This window comes from Contarinia nasturtii, unplaced genomic scaffold (genome assembly GCF_009176525.2).
Source record: "Contarinia nasturtii isolate CC-2019 unplaced genomic scaffold, AAFC_CNas_1.1 Cnas_scaffold_285, whole genome shotgun sequence".
Lineage (NCBI taxonomy): Eukaryota > Metazoa > Arthropoda > Insecta > Diptera > Cecidomyiidae > Contarinia > Contarinia nasturtii.
Genome location: NW_022197640.1, coordinates 6,225,865 through 6,249,353, shown reverse-complemented (window position 1 = coordinate 6,249,353; position 23,489 = coordinate 6,225,865). Strand labels below are relative to the sequence as shown.

Sequence of the window (23,489 nt, the reverse complement as noted above, 5' to 3'; positions counted from 1 at the left end):
TTGGAATTTATGTAGAGTATAGACTGTAAAGAGACTCGTACACATTTCATTGAGTTATGCTGTTGCTATTAACTACAAAAGAATTCAAAAATAGAAGAGAAAAAAATAAAGAATAAACGGAAAGGGAATCGTCAAAATTTATTTAAATCTTCGAAAAAGATACAATTTTCTATTTCTTCTTCTTTAAATCAAATGCGAAGAATGAATGGAATCATCAGTCATTGACATCATCACATCCAAGCCCATCTATTAGCTTGTTGAACAGACAACAATCAAAAACTGTGCAACTAAACTAATAATCTACGCAAACAATCACAACAATAACATCAACGACAACAAAAATAGAGAAAGACTCAAGACACTTCAGCAAAACCATATAAAACTTAATTCGATAAGTCAAAGGACAAAAGATACATCAGCTTATGTACTTCGGGTACCGTCATCGTCATGGCTGTCGTTGATATTGACTTTTTGATAAGATTTCAATGATGTACGCCGATGTAAACTTTGTTATTTATTTATTTTTTTGCTTTTCGTCATCATTTTTCGGTTTTAATTTTCCATATGTACGACGTACGTATATCAGGCTTGTCCAGTTTTGAGATTTTTTTGAACAATTTCGTAATATTGAAATTCTAATGTAATAATTTAACATTTTTGTAGAGTTTCACTTCAGAAAATCAATTACGGAATAACTGCTTTGTAACATATATGAATGTATGTTTGTTGCATGGTTTTTCTTCATTTTATCCGATTTTGATGTTCATCTAAATATAAATACGTGTGTATTTGACACAAAGATGGTTTGGGAACATTTGATAGCAAATCTGGGCATGTTTAGCTGTGGATGGATGTAATTTTTTGGCAATTGGATGAGCAGCACTGATGAAAGCAATCAAAGACATTTACACACGCGCACACATTCAAATTTACTGCAGACAGATTTGATTTGATTTTAAGCTTTTGCCGCAATAAAATATCATTTAAGCTCACTTCAAATTGGAAATTGTAATGCGTCGAAGTATGCCGGCACAAATAAAATTTATTCCACGACGAACAAAAATAATGCTCTTTCCTTTCTTAATTACAACGTGCATTGCATTCCATGTTTATAAATATATTGTTTGTTCGTATAATGTGTGATGAATAACAAATGCGATGGCTGTAACTTACAGCCTGTAAGTTACTGTGAGTGATCCGTATTCCATATATGGTGAAATATTTATAGATGCACACACAAAAGCATTTTAATATAGTGTTTATCTTTGGTAAACTATTATAACTTTTTCGCTATCATTAAAAATCTGTATAAAAATAAAATGATCCCAGTGCAATTATTGGAAATATGTCATTTAGTTACCGAGAGAGAGAGAGAGAGAGAGAGAGAGAGAGAGAGAGAGAGAGAGAGAAAGAGAGAGAGTGAGAGAGATCGAAAGCTGAGATAATGGCACAAATAAAAAAAATCAGAAATGTGGATTTTTGTATGGGATAATCTTGCACTGGAATTTCTCCAAATTGGTGATTAAGTTACAACATATTATATAGTACATACAAACATACCTTTTGTGAAGAAATCCGATCAATTTGGAATTAACAAAATGCAATAAATTTATGTTTTGAAATAAAGCCGATCATAAGATGTTGTTCAAAAACGAATGTTTTCTATTCTCCGAAATCTTTAATCATTCTGTAAAGTCAGACTTTGACTATAATTGCTGTCTATCGATGGACAAATTTTACGTACGGCGGACAACGTACCACGTGCGATGGATGCACAACAACCATGCTCAAATAATTCTGACTCGGGTTCTCTAACCCCGGAAACTTCTAGAAAACATGTTTTTGGGGTATCCCAAATTATTTTGAGCCATTGCAATACACTTACACGACTCGTATGTCATTCGCTAACGTAATAGGTATGCCAATTTATTATACGAACTGGCTGCATGTGAGAGATGGAAATTTAAAAGAAAACAGAATAGAAAAACAACAACAAACCAAAAAATAAATCATGATTCACGATCACCGCCAAAGACGAAGACAAAAAAATTCTTCACATTCAGCAAAATAAACACGAACAAAGTTTGGTCAAAGCACCAAGGCACGGCCAAATGTGTATTTAACGTAAAATTGATTTTTCATCAAAAAGTCTTTTGCCCCAAACTATATTTTACTATCTTAATGACGATACATATTTATTGGCATTATTTAGCCATTTTTATTGCCATTTGCTATGTGTTGTCAAATGTTTGAAGCTTAAGAAAGTACCCTCGTTCATACAATAAAACTGCACTTGATTTTCTATTCTCTCTTACTGCAATGCTTTTGTCACGAACACATTGCCAGCACCCGCACATCTTATACTTAATATTACGGACGGTCGTATCGTTGTATCTTTTGCATAGCACATACTGCATTATACGAATTTTATGAACGAAAATATCGTGGAATGAGACGAAAAGTAAGCAAATAAAATTTAAAACAGGTACATATTTAACTAGATTCAGTGAGTATTTCATTTAAAAATACTGCGCCTATACTACGGCTACCAATACTACCAATACTACCAATACTCTTTTAATACGACATGATATCACACACATATGAACTCCGGTATTCTGGATGGTAAAGACAGAATTTTCATTTGAAACGATATCAGAATATAAAATGAAAGTGTTCAATACTGATCCGTAGCGGTTGCCGTGCGATGTGAATATTTGTTTTTAAAGTGGTGCCGAGAACTTGGACAGACGGTTAAATTGCTTAGATTGCGGGTGTCCCACACTCATACCTAAAAAATAGCATATGTTTAGCAAGAATACGGCACCTCATACCCTATTTCGTATGACTCTGCTTGGTAAGTGTATATGTGCGATGTGGATTATTATTCCTATCGTTTGGATTCATTGTTCGGTTCGTGGTTCAACGCGCGTCAAGTTGAAAACATAGTTTGACCTTCTTCAATAAGGTTACCTCATTTCCTTTCTCACTTTTGCAGAAATAAGCAAAAGGCGCGCATTCCCATGCATCGTCTTCTTCACTTTAAATTATTGTGTATTGCGAAATTCTATTTCCAACGCAAAGCTAAAAGGATCTTAGATTGAATCGTAATTTATGCGAAATGAACTCGGCCAAACGTCACTACGGCTGCGAATAAGTAATGGAATAAAAAAAATGTTAAGACACACAGCAAGAGAGGAATGGCAAGGAGAGAGGTCGTAGAATAAACGATGTCCAGCACAACTACAACCCACTGAAAGTATTTTATAATATTAAACTTTAAGTGTTCTTCACTTACAGAAATGTTCCAACTTCAAGCGCGCATATCAAATATACTGTACTTTATACATAAACAACCGCTGTCTGTCTAACATACCGATATGGATAGATATGGATATGGTATGTAGTATAAGCATTCAATGATGAAACATCAATTTCTAAACGTAACTTTTTCAACTTTGTTTTTAGCTCATTCCTTTTCGGGTTATTTTTCTCGCTCATTCTCTATTCCTCTCCCATTCCGTCTCACTCTTTTTCTTTCATTCATTCCGTACAATTACATGTAAATACTGGAGGGGGTTCGCGTCAATATATTCTTGGCCAAAAGTTAGAAGAGAATTGGGTAAATTTTCCATCGAAAAATAATACTCGGTTCGACGCTCAAGTGTTTACGAAGGAACAATTTTTCGTTTTGCTTTGAAATTAGTTTTTATTGCATTTTATGTTATACACCACACAAGATATTTGTTGCGGTGCTGCATGGATATAAGGGAGTGTATGTGTTGATTATATGTACGCCTGTCGATGTGTATGTTTCTGAATATAAGTTTTCCATACACATTCTTAATTTGATACCATCTCTAGACAATTATATTGTATTTCACCATTTGAAATTGCATGAAAGTTCTTTCATTCGATGGCCAAAATAGAGAGGTAACATAAGGTTAAGAAACGCTTCAAAAACGTTTGAATAAGGTGATCGGTGCCTTGAGAGTTTAGACTAAACCTTTGTTATGAAAAGTGACAAACATGATTTCGTCTTCTTCTTCTTTTTTTTTCGTTCACGCTTCAACATTGATATACCCCGTGAAACAGTTTCCGTGAAATTTTAACACATAAGAACTCCTTCGCCACCTTATTCTATCAGTATTTTTATATTCTATGCCAAACAAAAAAGCTTACGTAAAATGTTAACGTAACGGCTATGTGCTTGCTCTATGTTGTATACACATTACATATATTGGAACGGAAACAGAGTTTTTTTTTCGATGTTTTTCGCATACATATTGCCTTGCATGACCGCTATCAGCCGAAAGCCGCCTTCGAACGCTCCTCTAAGTAAATTAAATGAAACAAATCAAAAATATTGATTTTGTGCACATCGGTTTTCACATTTTTTTTGTTTGCTACACCCGACATTCCCGGGTGATCTGAAGAAGTGTTATTCCTGTTGTAAGGGCGAATATAAGAAAAAACGTACCCACTTTTTTGGTTCGAGCGCCTATTTATACTGTATGTAAAATGTTCAATGTTGATTATGGTCGAATTTTGTTTGTTTAATCGAAACTGAATGACGAAGAACTGTATTGATTTTCATAGTAAAAATCTAATAATGCAGGCTATTCCATCTTTGGTTTGCATTAGCAACGATTTAGATAATAAAGAAGATGGATTAATTTTCATAGTATTTTTACCGGAATTTAAATTTCATTGCATTTTCAACATTGAATTTTTTGTTGTACATAGTTGATAAGATTGGTGTAAAATTACAAAAATTGATTCACAACCATGAATCATGGTCAACTTTGTTCCGACATTGTTCAAGCTCTTTCTTCTCTCTGTGAAAAAAGTGCCTTCTCTGTGTATTTTTTCATGAGTCACTTTTTTTTTGTTTGATTTTTTGTGTAAATATATCGTCTCTGAGTTGAGTTGATAATAAAACATTGTAGTTTACAACGTGTTGACGATATCATGCACTTTTAGGATGTCTATAAAATTCAATATAAATTGTTGGAGTTAACGTCGAAGGCATTGGTTGATCAGACATTATTGTGGCTGATGATGAAGAACAGCACGTTTCTGTAGCATATTAAATGCAATACTGTGAAATAATCATTAAAATTTTGCGATTTGGTATAAAATTTCAACAACAAAACGTAACATGAACGATGTAAAAAGAAACTTTTAAACAGAAAATGTATAGTATCATGACCTATTTACTGTACGCCAACACTGTGATGCACTTCATACATATTCCATTTTGCATAATCTGCTCCTGATTTACAGCTGAACATTTAAACAAGTTAGCATGTGTTTGATTTGTTTATCTAATTGCCGTTTCATTTACAGTGCTCTCATTTTCACCTACCACTCCAATGCGGCAGGTGAAACGGTTTTAAATTGGTCGTGGTTCAAATGTTGTATTCATTACATATACTATTTCAAAGGTGTAATGAAAACCCCAAATGTATGCCCATCAGTCAAATTAATTAAAAAAAAGAAGATTAAATTTTGTGCGAATGACTCTCTCCACTAATATACTATCAAAGGTCAATTGAAAATGTTTCCCTTCTACGTAATAATACGTACTACATAAAAAACATTTTAGAGAACAATCAGTGGCACCAAAAAATTTAATATTCTGTCGTAGAGTTTTCATCTTTACCAGCGATATCAAATGTTCAGATCGGACGCATGGAAGCAGAGAGAACGAGATAGATATAGATCGAGAGAGTTGCCTGCAGTCCAAATTTCCAGAGCAATTCACATTTCTGTTTCGTATTCATGTAATTCATACGTATTACATGCTGAACGAAATGGCAGTGCAAATTTACCACATTCAAACAAATGATGATGTGGGTAGTTAGTATGGGCATGAGGCGGAAATTACAAGTAACATTCCTATGCCGTTGAATGCTATGCTCGTTTTCACCAATGAAAATACATTTTAGCTCGATTCTATGTTATGAAAACTTGTACACGTAACATTATACAATATATACATTATGTTTGTATGTGTGATATATGATTTTGGCGAAATAGAAATTTAGTGTGTGTGTGCGGTGCACATAAAAAAAGAATATACAACAAAATTCAGAGACGCAATCTACAATACTTTCCAATAAATAATGATTTTGCTTGTGCGCTAAGCTATATTTAACATTTCAACTCGAATGTATTTTGGTTTGGTTAATGTAGTCGAAGTTCGAAGTAATTCTAATTTATAAGGAATTTTATTGAAGTACTTTCGATATTGCATCATGAATTTTTTTCTGCATTCCCATATGCGATGAATTTGTCTACAGCATCGATCGTTACATATTTAATGGTTATCTCTCTTTCCCTCCCCCTCTCTCCCTCTCTCGACGTATGTGTATTTTGAAAATCGCCAAACATTCATCGGTCTTTAAAGTCCTTTGCGTTTTATATTTGTGCTTATTCTCCAGTTCTTCTATCGTTCATTCCCATTCCAATCGACTCATACACATTTGCTGTCACTTTTGCTCTCTGCATGTGAATTCAATTAAAATTTATGACGTTGTTATTGTTATAAATGTTGATGCGAACCAATGTAAAAGTTGAATTGAACGCTGGCAATGTTGTGGCCATGGTAAAAACAGTATATGCATCAGTTCTTCATACATTCATATTATTGAGATTGTATGTCAATGTCAAAAATACAATAAAAGTAAATTCAATAGTTTGGATGGATGAGATGCTGTTTTGAAAAAAATGAGTCATGATACAGCTTATTTTTATTATTGCATTTATGACACATATACACCAAACTCACGCAAATAAATGTAAAAATCCCGTTAAATTGACACATATGATCAATACACATTCTCGTTGTTTCAGGACGATGAGAGCATATTTTAAATTTGGTGCTTTTTCGTGTTTGTCGTTATATTTGGCGCGCGTTTCACTTGTTGCTGCGATTTGCTGCAGATGTTTGACAAATGACGAATATACAAGGAGAAATTCAGATATTATATGTAAATTCCAGCAGTTTTATAAAATGGTATGCGAGCTGTCGCACATCAGCTTAAAGGTAAGCTCATACCCACACCAAATCATATTCTGGTATTATTTTTAGAAACAAGTTTTTCATCTACACTCATTTCATAACAGCCGCGTCATCTGTTTATGCTGAAATTTATTTATTTTTTTTGCGCGAAAAAAATGAGGATATGATTTTCCATTCCGCAACTTATGGCATAATGAATGGTAGAAAACAAAAAAAATATATACATATATAGATATAGACATTTGACCCAAGTCTGTGAAAGATTTTTTTTCGCTTCAGAAGAACAACGTATTCCACATCTTTGTTTCACATTTGAAGCTAAATTTATCTACTACGCAGCTGAAGCGAGTATCTGTATTTTATCAACAGTATTATTATAGCAATAATGAAAGATAACGGTTGTGATATGCTGCGTAGATTGATAGAGCTCTTATAAATGTAATCGCAATAGAAAATCTTAAAATTGCATTGTGTTACTGTTTAACGATTCATTCGGGATGTGGTTTAAACTGAGACACACACAATAAACGAATACACATCAACATTAAGGCCGTGTCGATGCTGTCATCCGTTAAAAACTATTTAAAGGAGAAAGAAAACGAGAAAGTGTGGTGTGTTGTACAATTTTGCAATCTCATATTTTCTGCACGTTTCGCCATATTTTACATTTAGCAAATGTGTTTTCCTCATCAAAGTCGTTAGCTCAGTTCTCTTTTTTTCGTATTGTGTCTCTTTTCTCTCTTTCAATCTTTATCTCTTTTTCTTTCTCTTTCTTCATCTCTTTCGTTTTTCCTATATAATTTAAAAGTGGAGCAATTACTGCTGCTTAACAACTTATTGGTGATATACTGACGGAGCACTTTTAGCTCTCATGTTGTTTTCCACAATTTTCAAGACGTGGCTTAGCATCAATTGCAATTAAATAGGATAACACCAGGAAGGGAAAAAACAATTCTCGACATTAATGTAGGCCAATTTAAAAGTTTTCATCAAGTAGAAAAAGTTCCTCAGCGTTAGCGTTAACATAATTATGTTTTCGGAAAAATTACGGAACTTGTTATTTTCTACCTTTCGTAATAATCATAGTATCTAAATGGCTTCCACGGAAAATTAGAACAAATCATAATGTCCTTTCGCTATGATTTCATTATTGCTTCAATTAACAACATGAAACCGCACATATTCATTGTTGTTCGCTTTTTTTTGTTGTTCAAACAATAATTAAAAAAAAAGAGTACCAAGAACGACGAGACTTTAATTTTCGAAGAATATCAAATAGCAGCACTTCAGCACTCTTCAGACCTGTATTTTTTTTCCCCGACTTGACCATTACGCTGTGCTTCGGAATTGTGACTCGATGAAATGTTATGAAACCACCGCTACGGTTGTGAGGCCATTGTGCAATCATGTTGCACCTCTTTAATTAAACATCCACATTGTACTCTGTATAGGTAGCCTTTGAACACATAAAAGTAGAGGGAGAAACGTATTTAAACAGACTTTGGTATACGTTTTTTTTAACCATTTTTCTTTTCTTTTGGTTTCGGTGCCACGTAAAGCACGTTAAAAAAAGCTCTTTAAACGCTCAAAGTGATCATTAAAACGATTAGCAATTGTGTGCATTGCCTGCTGTTCATTGAATGTTTTATGTAATATTAAACCATTACTATAATCAAAATATGAATTACTTTAGAACACCTGGAGTTGCATGATTATTTTAAATATGCATCGTTTAAACTGCATTTACTTTCGTCGAGATAACGAGAAAAAGAAAAGAAAACGTGGAGCAAAGAATTGTCGGCACTTTTGGTCGACTTTTAAAAGCAACACATTTTTTATACTGTATCGACATTATTCTAATTCCAACAAAATTGTATAAAAATCTATTTAAATTTTCAGAGGATATTTACATTATGTATCAGATCAATCGTTGTTATTTAAATGATTTTTATTATACGTAAACACTAAACGGACCTGTTAAAATGCTTGCTGAAAAACATTTAAATCACGAAACGATAACCAAAATGTGCTGTAGCAGGTATGTAAACAATGTGATATTGAAATTTAATTAAATGCCAAATTTCGACTGTCACATCTACCAGTGGGTAGAAAACAATTGAACAGTGTTTTTATTTTGTTACATATTTTTGTCCGTTTATAGTCCGTCCGTCCTGAATTTTGCAGCGTTTTTATTTTTCATTTCTTAACAAACGTAAGTCTGATTTAAGTCTCTCATGGTTACACCAATTAGTAACATTTGAATTTTCTTTTGTTGTTTTTTCCCTTTAGAAATATTCAGTTATCCACTTACAAGTCTACGAATTGATTGGTTCCGTTGGAAATTATAATCGATTAAGAATGACCGGAAGATTTGAATAGTATCGTGATTGTGGAATTATTCATGTCGGTAAACGTAAATTGGTCTATCGTCATCACATGTGTCTGCGCATATATGATATTGTCATACAAGAACTTTATGTAATTTTGACTTTTACGTTGAAATATTTTGAACCGTCAAGTCATTTGCAACCATTTATTGTTATTTCCAAATATGAAATTGGATGGGTTTCCAACCAATTTTCAGATATTACCCAAAAGCAAGGTTAAATCATTTATGCTTACTTGAAATCGTTCATGTTTTTTTCTATCGAAATGTTGTCATTAAGGTAGAGAAATCAGTGTCTAAAACAGAAAATGTTCGCCCTATAAGAACACTTTAAATAATCATGTAAGTGTGTGCGAGTGTTGAACAAGTGCGGCGTTAATGCTTAACTTATCTCTTATCAACAATATTTCTTTCTGTGTTTCACCTAGATTTGCGATTGAATGAACAATGGATCTATGGAAAAAAATTCGATCTTATTTTCCGTGCCCATTTTTGTACGATTTTTACGAATTTTAGTCACTTTCGCTTGAAAGCAGTCCAAATTGAAATCGTCGTGCGAAAACAATGGCAAAAGAATGCTATAAAAGCCAGCGAACTCATTATCGTTTCTTCCATCGTATTAAGCAGTCCCCGACTTCTTTCACATTCCCTTCCTAATTTACTCGTTATATTTTTTTATATAGAGACTTGAAATCTATTTTAGTATAAACATACTTTTGACTATTTCTCCGTGTGTTCTCTTGTTTTGGTTCAGTTTTTTTTGTTGGTAACCGTAAATCGATTAAAACACGCCAACAACTATCGCAACTTACACACAGCAATCATTAACCATTGGCAATTTTGGAAGAATGGTCCGACTGTGTTAGGGGTGCTTTCTTTTGTATTTACATATCACACCAGGAATCGTCATTGTAAGGGAAATGCGAACGTAAAAGCGAATGTTAGGAATTTTGTAAAAAAAGCATAAAAAGGACGGAAGAGCAAATACGTTGCCAAATATATATGACACGCACTCACATTCACCTATATATAGCACAATTTTAATATAAAAATGACCACACTTAACAAGCCATGACATTCCAAAGGCACATGCTGCTACTCTGTACATTTTATATACATGAATAATACAGTATGAAACGATTTAAGAGTCAATAATATGGAAATAAAACTATCAAAAAGGACGTGATTTTTTATTGGAACTACCACAACAAATCATGTACTATCCAAATTGTCGCAAAAAATCACTAAATACATATAATTTCTGGCATGTTTATTTGGAATTTGAAGGACTTTAGTGGTTTTTTCACTGGCCTCGTTGATTTTCATATGATATGAGGTGTAAACGAAATACGTCAAACAAAATTAATGATTTTTTTTCGATGGCTAAATATACGAAATGTATTTTCGGGGGTTGTTGTTTTTTGCCCATTTAAATGAGGGATTTTGCGTGTTTTGTCACATTTATTTCACATTTTTTTTCATTTTCTCCTTTTCTCTTTCGCACCGCATCAATCAGTGTGTTGAAAATGTGTTAGACTGTGTCATGCTATGCTCAGCTAAAGCGATTATTCACTCATTCATCCAAAGTATAATCAGCATGAACTAGTAAATCACAAGAATTCTATATGCATTAACTTTTGAAATGATACTCGATAAAAAGTAAAGAACGGAAATCAAAGCTAGAGCTAATGCATCCAATAAAAAAAAACTCAATATCGTCAATAGAGCATTATAGAGTGCAAAAGCAATTCGGGGTAAAATGAGCAAATGAAGTAAAATAAAATAAAATAAAAACACAAAATATAAATTGAACTACTTACCGTTTGGTGTAGCAACAAATCAGTTTTCTCATTTAATTTTTCCGTTAAGTCATCAACGGAATGAGCCACTTTCGTGAAGTTTGTATTGCAATCGATTGCAAAGTTGTTGCTTGCAATGAAATCGCATTCATCCACACCGCACGATGGCGGTTGAACTTTACCATTTGCACCATTCGATGAAAGCATACATTCGTTTGTATTTGCACTAAAACATGGATTACTCCAACGTTTTGAAGTGGCATTTATCCAATCGGCTGCATCTTCACCATCGATTCGAATTGATTGTTGATACACTGTACTATGACGTCGTTGTTGTTGATGATATTGATGTGTTGTTGCCGTATTTGACCGTTGACGCATTTTCACGCCCGGAAATTGTTCAACTCTCGCTCGATTAACGTCAATTTGGTTTGATGATTTAATTTTATTCATTAGATTTTCTTCATACGTGTTGAATTTATCGTAATCGATAAAACTTAAATCTTCATAACTAATCATCACATCAATTTGTTGTAGACTCATCAAAGATGCGCTCCATTTTGAATTTGTTGCCTTCCGACGGGACGGCGTCAAACTGAATGTACGCTTAAACGATGCAATCAATGATTTTTCCGATGTACGACTCGTCAGGCTGTCCATTGATGCGGTTTTTGATTTTTTATTGTCATATTTTCGCTTTGATTTCTCAATTGGAACACCATATGGATGATCCTCTTCTGACAATTGTTCCAATTTCGGTTTTCGCATACTGTTTCGGTAATCTTTTTTCAGTGATATGGCCGCCAAACTGACACTTCGTATAAATTTAAATGGTGTTTTTGTATCACGTTTATTTGACGAATTACCGTCATTATTATCTTTTATGCTTTCTTTGCTGGTTGTCAACGAATCGTAGATTTTTGACAATTTTCGAGTGAGAAAAAAACTGTTGGAGCGTTCAAGTTTTCTATCGCCAACATTCATAATTTGACTGGGATTTGCTAGATGATTCACATTATCGTTATGGATTTGCCCTTGAACTTTAATCGGCGTTGATTTGACACAACATTTACCATTCTCACTCGAATTCATTTTTGATTTGATTTTATCGTTACTTTCACATTTTGCACCTTTTGTTTTGGCCACTTTTGTTTTATTCGACGATGATGTTTGAGATTTTTTTTTACTTTTCGAAGCTACGGTCTGGGTTCGATGCATCTTTTATGTCATTTGATTTTCAACTAAATTTCAATTGCCATTTGCATAAAAAACCAACAACAACAACAATACAAACTAATTTGCACAACAAAAATGTTAATTACCTCATACGCACACACATACGTCATACGAAAAATAAAATCAAAATAAATTCCAAAAATTTTGTTCACGCAATTTATCTGTCTATCTATTGCTGATTTTCACTTTTTAACACGTAATTTTTTCTTTTCCCTTTTAATACAATAACTTTACGAGGAATCAAAGCAAAAATAAAACGAAATTAAATTTCTAAATAAAAAAAAATCTCACACTTCAATTCCAATTGAATGATAAAAGATGACTGAGAGTTTTATTTATTTTCATAAGAATTTTATCGTTATCAGACATTTGCGTTTCAAAAGATAACGGCTTGTTTGAATTATACAGTGACAAATGATACATTTGCAAAGGCCCGCATACAGTGTCATCACATATATAGCCAAAAGTGAAAATTGTTTTGGTTTCCATTGATACTTTAATCAATTTTAATTATTGTACCATGTGCATTCAAAAACACTAAATGTTTCTACTAATACGAATTTTTCATGGCAAAAAAAAAATATTATTTCAATATGAATGAGCTACTAATAATAATTATGGATACTGGATTTAATGAATGAAAATTGAGAAAATTCATTCGTTTGAATTGGCCCATTTTTTGAATGGTCGAATAATTTTATTCAAAGTTAACTCGTGATTTGGTTTGTTACTTCCTCAATTGAATTCCAATTTGCACGCTAATGATAATGAATTTTTGAATAATATAATGGCTTGTGATTTGTCAATGTTTCTGTATAAACTCGAAACTCAGTGTACTAAATGGCTGTTGTGAGGTTTTAAAAGCGTCTATTATGCGAATGCTTTTTCCCTAAAAATGTTGACCGTCTCCATTTGTGTCGGCACTTGATTTAAACGCTTCGAATGACCGGCAACAAGTATGTGAATGTGCTTTGACAAAACGTGTGCCACGAGTTCCACACATCGTCCAATACAAGCACATTCGAATGTATTGTGAACGTGAGAAGTTTGACAACATAAGCAGTGTGCTGTTGTTCACTCCAGTTCAACCAAAAAGACTCCGTTTCTTCGACGGTCGCATTCACTTTAGCAAAACAATTCTATCCAGTAGTTCGCGAACTGTTCTACTGTGTATATCGTGTGCCGGAAATTGTAACAGTTCTCTTCATATGATTAGTGTGGTTTGTTGTTATATTATCTGCGATTATTCAACGTGTTCAAAAAAAAATTGATTTGTACAGCATCGTGAAAAAATCGAACTACTTGCACACAACGAAAATAAATATTGTCTTGAACCTGTGTCTTTCGATAAATTTGCATTTATTATTTTCCATCAGCGTTAAAATCATTACTGTGTCAAATATATTAGATGCAATTTTCAACGACAAATACCGACATTACGTGTTTGAATAGAGCTTCAACGATACCGAAAAATATATCCATTCGGCCCAAGGACATAATTTCATAACAATTTCATTGCATAAGTAATGCACGAAAAGAATTTATTTTTCGATATCGATGAAGACAATTTCGTGTGCATTTTTAATTCTTTCGACCTATTTCTTTGGAAATTTTTCGTTTTCTTCATCATTTCAACAAATTTTAACTGTAATTTTTGTGCAACTATTAAATTTTGAAGCTAATTTCGAATTTGGTTTTTGACAAATAACGCGATTGTACACGTTCTTCTGTGTTATTGTGATTAAACTGACAAGTTTTTTTCCCATCCATTTCAAATGAAAACGGTCTTTTTTGGTTATTATCATCTTTTGTGGTGGACTTTGAAAGTTTGTAATCATTTGTGTGATGGTGTCAGCAAATTAATCTCTCATATTCAATTAACGTGCATATTTGTCAAAGTAATTATTGACGATGCACAATTTGTTTTTCTTTCTTGGTTGTATTGATTTGACCATTTATTTATATTTTTCTTAGCCATTTGCCAAAATCAGTAAATAAATTGTGTTTGTTTATATTTAACAGTTAATGATCTAAGCTGGTGAGACGAAAGAGCGTTTAAATAATAAGAAAAAGTATAATTAAAATCCAGAAAATAAAATAAAATAAACAAACGGGACGTAAGAAAAATCCTAACGAAAGACGAATAATAAAAAAATTCACGAAAGAATTTTTTTGTGTACACAAAATACAACAGGCACGCACTTTCATCCTGAACAACAAGTTATGATTCATCTTTAATTGTTGAAATTAAAATAAAGTGTTGCTTGAATCAAGAATTCAGTTCCTGGTGAAAAGAGACCGTACATAAAAGATCCTCTCGATATATCGAATAAAATCGAAGCCCAAAGACAACAACAACAGCCAAAATGAAGATGTTTGCAATTGTAAATGTCATGTTGCTCATGGTGTTGAGCGTCAGCTATACAGCTATGGCATCAACACTACTGGATAAAATAAAAGACGATCCAGATCTGTCACAGGTGAGTTTGGATTTTTAATAAACGATGATTTGATATGATCGCATTTTAAAATGTATTACACCAACATCATTTGAGAAACGAATGCATTTTGAATATGTTCAGGTCACATTCTTTCGATCAATTTCATCTGACTCATTTCATCATGTCATGAAGATGTGATTAATGCATTCAATATGTATCTCATCTTTAGAATAGAATTTGTACAAATAGACGAACATTTTTATACCCGAAAATTGTAAAAAAAACCAAGTTAAAATTTGATCACATTCTTAAAAATGATCACATGTGGAAAAAAGAACTACAAAATAACAGTTTGGAAAGATATGTGCCATACAAAAATTAAATGTGTGAGAATTTTACAGCAGACACACATTTTTGGCATGAATAACAGCATTTTTTTTATTAAAACAATTTGTGTCGCAATTCCAATACAGTAGTAACGCATTCGATTGAATAAGAAGCATATGAAGAAATAGACAAACAACATCTACGACGATAAATTTAGAGAGAATGAAAGAGAGAGAGAAGAGAGAGAGGGAGAGAGAACGAATGTAAGAAGAAAAGAGAGGAAAAATACCAAACGGTCAGACGCAAAGCATCAACACGCACTCACGAAGACATTGAGCGATACACACAAAATGATTCTGTCATGAGCGAACCATACTAAAATAAAAAGAAAATATTCACAAACTGTGCGTTCATTTTTATACATACAATAACGCTTAAGCGGTGCGGGATAGAAAGAGGCGCACAGCAAAAATAACAACAACAATAAAAACCAATTTCAAGTTCATTGCACTTGGAGAGTGAGAGCGCACACTATCAATTGTTTGACTTTATTCATATGTATTTGGGCATTTAATGTTCGATATGATGAGGATGATGCTGATTCGAATTATTATTTCATTCAATTTATTATCATTCTTTCGCGCATCAACATCAACAACGGCAAGTGATTCGCTGATGGCGAGAATTATTGGGTTTGATGGTTTTCAAAATAGAAATGGCGATGATACATACGTTGCCGGCCACAATGAAACACTTAATGCGGCAATGAGATGAAAAGACGATGAATTTTGTAGCAACTACTTACTATCCGAGTTAATCGCATTCGTTTAAGATGGTCTTCATCTCAAGCGTTTGCCATAAACAGATAAAATTTAATACGGAACTTTATTATTAATTGCTTTTCAGTGGTAAAACGCACAACGGCAACGAAGTCTGAACCTTTTTCAGTTTGAACTTTTTGATCTATTAAAAACTCAGCTAATCAAAAATTCATTGCTCCACTTGAAAATAAGGTGGTTTTCGTGTAAGTAATGTTTGCAGAGGAGAGAGAGAGAGAATGCCCTTATGGTGAAAGCAACAGACAAGAAATCGATAAATGTTAAAATGGTAGTTAAATTGGAACAGCAGTAATTATGCGGTTCACTTTACATCGTACATCAGATAAAATGCAAACGCACAATTGTGCATTTTCAACCAACTAAAAATGGATCCTATTTTGTCTATCAAAACACGAAACCATGCACACACACACACACACACACGCACACACAAATAAGAATTGAGTTTATGTGCATTTCTGTGTTCTGAGCAAAATATTTCACCGTTTTTGACAGCTGTTCTCGAATTGCGTGATCATTCATTTTTTCAATTTGTTGCAGCGAATTCACTGAATTGAATTTGGTTTCCTTAAAACCATTTTCTCTCACAATACAGCATTTGTTAGATGTGTAAAATGGCAAATGAAAATGCTTCTCGAGTGAGAACGAGACAGAGACCAAAAGACCGAAACGAGAAAAGAACTCGATAAACAAGCAATCAAATTCGAGAAACTGTTAACACATTTTTGCTTTCAATGGTATCACAGTATTGGCTAAGATGTTTATCGTTACGGACCAATATTAGTTGATTTTCAATGAACACCCGAATCGATTGATTGAAAGTCAGAATACAAAGCAACATGAAATGCACGAAGAAGGGAGAAAAAAAAACAGGAGACAGTGAAAAAAGAACGGCACCGAAAATCAAACAATGTGCCGAAAACAACTTTACATTCGTACCATAGATTTGTGTGCATACCACCGAATCGATATTTAACTATTTGAATGTTAATTTATGAATGTTTTTCGTGAGCTTAAACTCAAGCACGTAATATTAAATGCTATTTATTTATACCATTTATTTGACATGTACAGTGTACAGTGTACACACACACACACACCACTGTACACATATATATTCGTTCATATATAAATAAAATTTGGTTTAACTTGCAAACGAGCAAGTTTTAAAGTACAGGTGCACCACAGATAACAATGTTGCTTACAGTTTTTGTTTGATAGGGAGTTGGTTGCACGATCACAATACTTTGTGTGTATTGGATTTTAGTACTATTGCATATAAAGAGAGACACACGAGAAAAAAATGTATGATTCAGCAAATGAGAATGTTTTCAAAAAATACATTGAACTGCAAACACAATGTGAATAGTGTGTTTTTTGCCATAAAAATTCAAGTCAAAATATCACACAAATCAACAGTCAAATACAAAATATATTGTATTTGCTTGATAATCGTCGCACATACGTCACGACCACTCATCCGCAAAGAAACGAGCGCATATGTTTTTTTTTTCTCGTGCAACAACACTTCTTTTTTTTCGCCAGTACGAACTTTACTTTTAATTTTGTGGAATTGCACATATATATATATATATGGTATAGATATTTCTCTGTATCCTGTTTTTTTCCATTATTATTTCTTTCAATTTTCGTTCAAAACTGTGAAACGCAATTATTCAACAGTGAAACGGATCTCAAAACCACATTTTTTTTTTGCTCAAACAGTGCATATATAATAAATTAAACTATATTTCTAAATAATATGTAAATTCTTGAAACGAATTCGTATAAGTGATTTTTTTCGTCACTATCTTCATTTTACTGTTATTTATACCCATCCACTCGAAAACTGTACAGTACCATACATCATTTTGAGCGCTCTTGACTTTTTGATGGGACAAAGCAGTGTATAAATGGCAAATCTATCCACAATCTACCATATATCACTTCAGTGAAAATCTTTTGAAAACATCCTTATCTGACCATATTACATGATGTTTATAGCATCATCATTTGACCTTTTTTTTCGGATCTAATTTTAATACATAAATGTGTTTCTGCATTACGCTCCCCGACGTCTATTATTATACATGGGTGTTTTTTTGCCTCAGTCCTTATAAAAGCATTTTAGTGTAGAAAAAAAAAGATTAGGCACTGCGAGAATTCGTTTAACCAACGATCAATGCATTGTGCGCACATATAGTTTATCAAATACGTTTGTCAACAAATGGAAATATTTTTTTTTCTCTGTGGTCTGTCATAAGACACGATAATAAATCGGAAAAAAATTGCATTTATCCCGCTGGTCATACTTCATTTGCAACCACATACGATACACACATACACTCTTTGGCCGGTTGACGATTTTTTTCCCATTCGCATTTTTTGTAAATGAGTGTATATTTATTGTGAATACAAATTGTATGCCAGCCATTGGAGACTACAATTATTTAAAGACTAAACCATTTTTTGTTCAAAAATTACATAATTTTTTTTTTCCTTTCGTAACACAAGAAGCAAGAACACTTCTCGCTTCAGCTAATTTATTATCAAACGCAACTTTTTTTTCTGTGACTATTTTTCATGATCAAAAGCACTTTTTATGGCTATTTAAATAGCTTGCAGTGTAAAAAAAATACAATGTTAGAATAAATAACGACAAATTTTCACTCTCTATTTATATAAATGTTGAAAAACGTAATGTTATAGCATCAATGCACCCATAACATATTAATAACATTAATAGCATGATGAGACACTATATTTATTCATGCATAAATTATCTGTTGTTCTTGTTGTTGTTGTTTTTTTATCGAAATATTGCGAAAAAGAAATGCATCGATTAGGTGATTGAATTTATTGGAGAAATGGAAAAAGCAATAACAACAAACAGTTCAACGTAAACAATGCCAAGCAAACATATATGTATAGTGTAAAGGGAGTTTTGCAATTCATCCAAAACCAATTGAATTGAGTGATGTGCTCAAAACTATTTCCAATATATCGATCGTTTTGGTGTATAGATTCCTTGATTTCAACAGTGTTTTGTGCATTTTGCATAAACCTTGCAAAGTCTTTTATGTACGATTTGCAAATTTTCCCATGCGAACACATTACGAACAATTTGAATATGGAAATTCAATTACATTCATAACATTTCAATTCAGCGTTATTGCTGCCGAATGAAAAGAACTTCTTCATTTCGATTGCCGTATATAATATTGAGTGAATGTTTATTTAGAAACGATTGTATTGAAGAAAAAAAAACACAGGGAGTTGTTGAAATGAGTGAAAAACTTGGTCGCATAATACGATGGATGATTGGTAAACAAATAAAATGAAAATAAAGAGAAGGAAAGAGAGTGGGCAACATAAAAAATTCATTTTCTGAAAATTCAACATTTCAAGCAAATGCTCAGAGATGCTCCTAAAGTGAATGACGCTTTCTATGGATAAATAATAATCTTGCATCGATATTATTCACTTTCTCATCATCGGTAATGCCACTCAAATTAGTACATTTAACCTTTAATTCAATTCGTATAAGAGGTCCATACAACTGGTTTGCAAACACAGCGGTGTGTATCAGATATTTGATTGAGTTCAAGTATGTTTTGAAAAACATACTACAAACTTGATAGTCATTTCCGTACATGAACAGAAAAGATATTTTGGGTCCAGCGTTTTTTTTGCGCTAGTTTAGTTCTCGTTTGTCATATCGTCATCTTTTAAGCATTACTTTTCTTTCACTACCTCTCTTTTGATGTGTCTTTTACTCAAACAAACTGTAATCGTTAAGCAACCGACTTTTCATTTATGATTTTTACAATACATATACTTTTCTCTCAAATGTTCAAATAATAACAACAACAACGTAAAATACCGTAAAACGCTCGAACGAAGCTAAAAATCACAACAATGAAATCCACAAAGCAAACAACGATTCGCACAAAAGTAAAAGATGTTTAAGATTTGACTACATTCAATGTATTTTAGATTGAGAGAGGCAACCTTTTTGGTATGCTGTGGTTCTTTATTTGAACCAATTTCCAAATCGTTCGAATGATGTGCTCGCTGAATAACGACCTAAGTTGGGATTGAAAACCCAATGGGAATTTCATAAAAGTGACAATCATAACAACGAGAACAGCAGTAGCATACAGTCTCACAATACACACACAGAGAGACCCGACCAAGGCTGATAAATTGTGATGTTGATTGCTGGCAAGAATCTACCACATTAAATTGTCTACCATTCAAGTGGATACTTATAATATGCTCTTAATCTTTCGATTTCAATGTATAAAAAGTTGTTCAATGCGAAATTTGACGGCAATAAAAATAGCAGACTTTTTTTTTGTCGATACATTGCTACGTTATGTGCACATATAGGTGACTGAATAATAAAATCATATTACTTACACAAATTCATTCCATTTTCTTCTTCATTGTCGTCGTCGTCATTGTTGACGTCTATATTTATGTATTTTTTTTTCACTTGCCAGACTTTCAAATGCGTTTCACATGACGAACAGGCATCATTCTTATGGTTCGCTCATTTTGCCGTGCTATAAATGTTGTGAAAATAATCAAATTTTCACTTAGATTGTCAAATTGCTATCGTAAGCGATAAATATGAACGAACGCACACTTTGATACGAATTAGAGCAAATCATTTTCAGACGGTTTTTTGTGCTTCGATGCTTTTCGATTAATTGTAATCATTTTTTTTTTGAATTTGAATACAACTGAAGGGAAATCGATACATTTTTTTGATGCGACATCAATTCAATTCAATTATGGCCACGTCTTGTTTACACCTTATTAGATTCTCTCTCTATTTCTCTAAAAATATTTTTTGGAAAGTTTGGACCAATTGGTAAGCGTAACCAATGACCATATCATTTGAATTATGAACAACGATGTTTTTTTTTCTAAAGAAAAAAAAAAGATCCCGCAGTGACTTTTAGATAATAATTGAATTACGCTGGTTTGCTTCGCATCATGTAATCCATTCAGAATTCACTCTCCCTCTCTTTTTCCGAATTTGGCCTAATTGGACGCCAAAAGAAATCAATTTTCTACAAGGTGCTAACGCTAAATATATTTCATACATTCAATAAACTCAAATTATTTGTTAACAAAAAAAATTGAACTTTCCAATCGATTTTTTTTTTACTTTGAAAAAAATTCTCAGACTCTTAGCATTAATAATAAGAGCAATGTTATTAATGCATAAACATGTTTCGAAGCCAAAATTTATTCAAAAATTTAAATGCGCCATTTCGTGCAATCACACACATTTGATCCAACCCACAACCGCCCACATCACACAAATCAATTATGTAGTCATGTTAATGATTACAATTTATCGCATAATTCCGAACACGTCTTTTGATTCAATTAAATATTGAAGTGATGATGATTCAATGTTCGGATGTTTGGAATAGAAATAACAGTCACGAATTTATGACAACATGAATACTGAAAAAAAAAGAACAATAATGACCAAAAAGCAATAAGAATAGTTTCATTACAATTCGTCGAAATTAAAAAGAATGAACAATAATGAGATGCAGAAGAATAGTGTCGTTTAGTCTTCAATAAAACAATTTCAACCGAATTGAAAATGACAAACGAGATTTTAATTAATTTTGCTGCCAGAATGTCCGTTTCATTCAAAATAGCTTACAAACAAAATCTAATATAATCGATAATTCGTGGAATTTTTCTCTATAGATTAAAATAAATGAAATTGAAACTAAACTGGTCGTTGAATCATCGATGATGATCATGGTGTCATGTTAGTAAGGTAATCTGCTCTGATATAAATAACTTGTGAAGTTATTTGTAATATTTTTGGTCCTGTACAATTAAAATGATGCGATTACCTGAAATGCGGGTGCGAAAATAAAGCGATTTATAGTTCATTAAAACGCAATATTCACATCAACATCATGTTGTATAAAGTACGCACAAAATTAAATTGATGATATTGTTCGTTGTTTATGGCTAATAAAATAGCTCGTGCTCACGCCTGAAATCACACCAGTTCATTTACATTGGTCGTTCATAGACAATGTCAAATTCGTTCGAGTTCTAGTTTGAGTTTCAAATTTATCCTCGAGCATTACGATTCGAAGAATGAAATTCCCTTTACATATGCCATATATGTGTTAAAAATTGTACCCGATCGTTATATATACTACTTTTGAAGTTGCATTTTATTATTTCGTATAAATGTGCACGAAAATTGGTTGAATGCAAATTACAATCGTGGATTCCAGTATAAATACCGAAACTCTCTCAAATACGGTATTGGCTCATCAAATTGAAATAGCTCAACTTAAATCCGACGTTCTAATGACATACTGCTCTTATTTAATTTAATTGTCTTTTATGTGAAATGTGCCAAAACTAAATCATGGCACTAATTAGATGTGTCAGCGTCTATTAATTAAATGCAATATGATACATCTTGCTGACAGAAAATGACGGCAGATGCTCTGAATGTTATGCAACTAGGTTTAAGTGTGTGTGTGTGTTTAATGTGTGCACATATCTTAAAACAAAGCAGTTTTGCCAAATATGCATGCGTGTGTGTGTTTACATAGTGGATGCACAAAAATGTTTCAATTAAATTCAAAATGCCTATACATGTTAATTATGCTCTGGGGTGCTTATTTCATTGTATAAGTGTTAATTGTTAAAACCGTACAAAACCATCATGTCATTAAAACGTGAGTATTTCAAATAGAATGATAATTCACAGTGTGAACATCATTGACGTGCTAATCGTTTGCCGGAATCAAATATTCGACACATGATTTAGCTTATCGTATTCCCAGAATAACCGCACAAAGCGAATCATATTTTCGAACATAATACGTGTCGCGTCTTCTCCTTCCTTTTTCAACAATTCCGAAAATCATTGCCAGAATTTCAATAAAGCGAAATAAAGATCAAACAAGATTCAAAGTACCGAAAAATAACTTTTTGGAAGGTCCTCCTCTTGTGTGTGTGACAAATTATGGAAATGATAACATTGAATACCATAAAACAGACAATTGAACAACGTTTAATGAAATTATTATTGAAATAAATTGTAATGACTTGTATAATTATCGCTTACAATACTACCTAATTTCGTTTTATTTTTCTATCAATGGTATCCGAATTGAACTGAGAGGTTTTGCGGCAAAAATTTTGCCACAGAAATTCAAGAAAGAACACATGAATTTTGCCATTGAACTAGTGATTTTTAATTCAAATAATAAAAAAATGACAAAATCTAGAGCAATGCACACAATGGTTGCATCGAAGTTTAAAAAAAAAACATCAGAAAATGGTAACGAACTCTGCAAATGATAATCGGAAATAGAGACCGAGAAAAATAAACAGAACACAACCGAACGAAATTATTATGAAAAAGAA

General features: G+C 32.7%; 2 protein-coding genes across 5 annotated transcripts in view; one reads left to right on the top strand and one right to left on the bottom strand.

Moving 5' to 3' along the window:
- The window catches only part of LOC116337511 (pleckstrin homology domain-containing family G member 5-like), a 42,544-nt gene extending 30,073 nt beyond the window's left edge, over positions 1–12,471 (bottom strand). Inside the window, exon 1 of the mRNA XM_031762130.1 lies at positions 11,234–12,471. Coding sequence (XP_031617990.1) covers positions 11,234–12,430 — 1,197 coding nt within the window. The 5' untranslated portion in view covers positions 12,431–12,471. The remainder of the gene's footprint in view (positions 1–11,233) is intronic.
- A 1,099-nt stretch (positions 12,472–13,570) lies between these two features.
- The window catches only part of LOC116337525 (fasciclin-1), a 96,069-nt gene continuing 86,150 nt past the window's right edge, over positions 13,571–23,489 (top strand). For 3 of the 4 annotated variants that reach the window (XM_031762166.1, XM_031762165.1, XM_031762163.1), the window contains exons 1-2: positions 13,571–13,668; positions 14,471–14,928. In XM_031762166.1, coding sequence (XP_031618026.1) covers positions 14,815–14,928 — 114 coding nt within the window. In that variant the 5' untranslated portion in view covers positions 13,571–13,668; positions 14,471–14,814. Of the gene's footprint in view, positions 13,669–14,321; positions 14,347–14,470; positions 14,929–23,489 lie in introns of those variants that run through there. The other variant, XM_031762164.1, reaches the window with a different exon arrangement.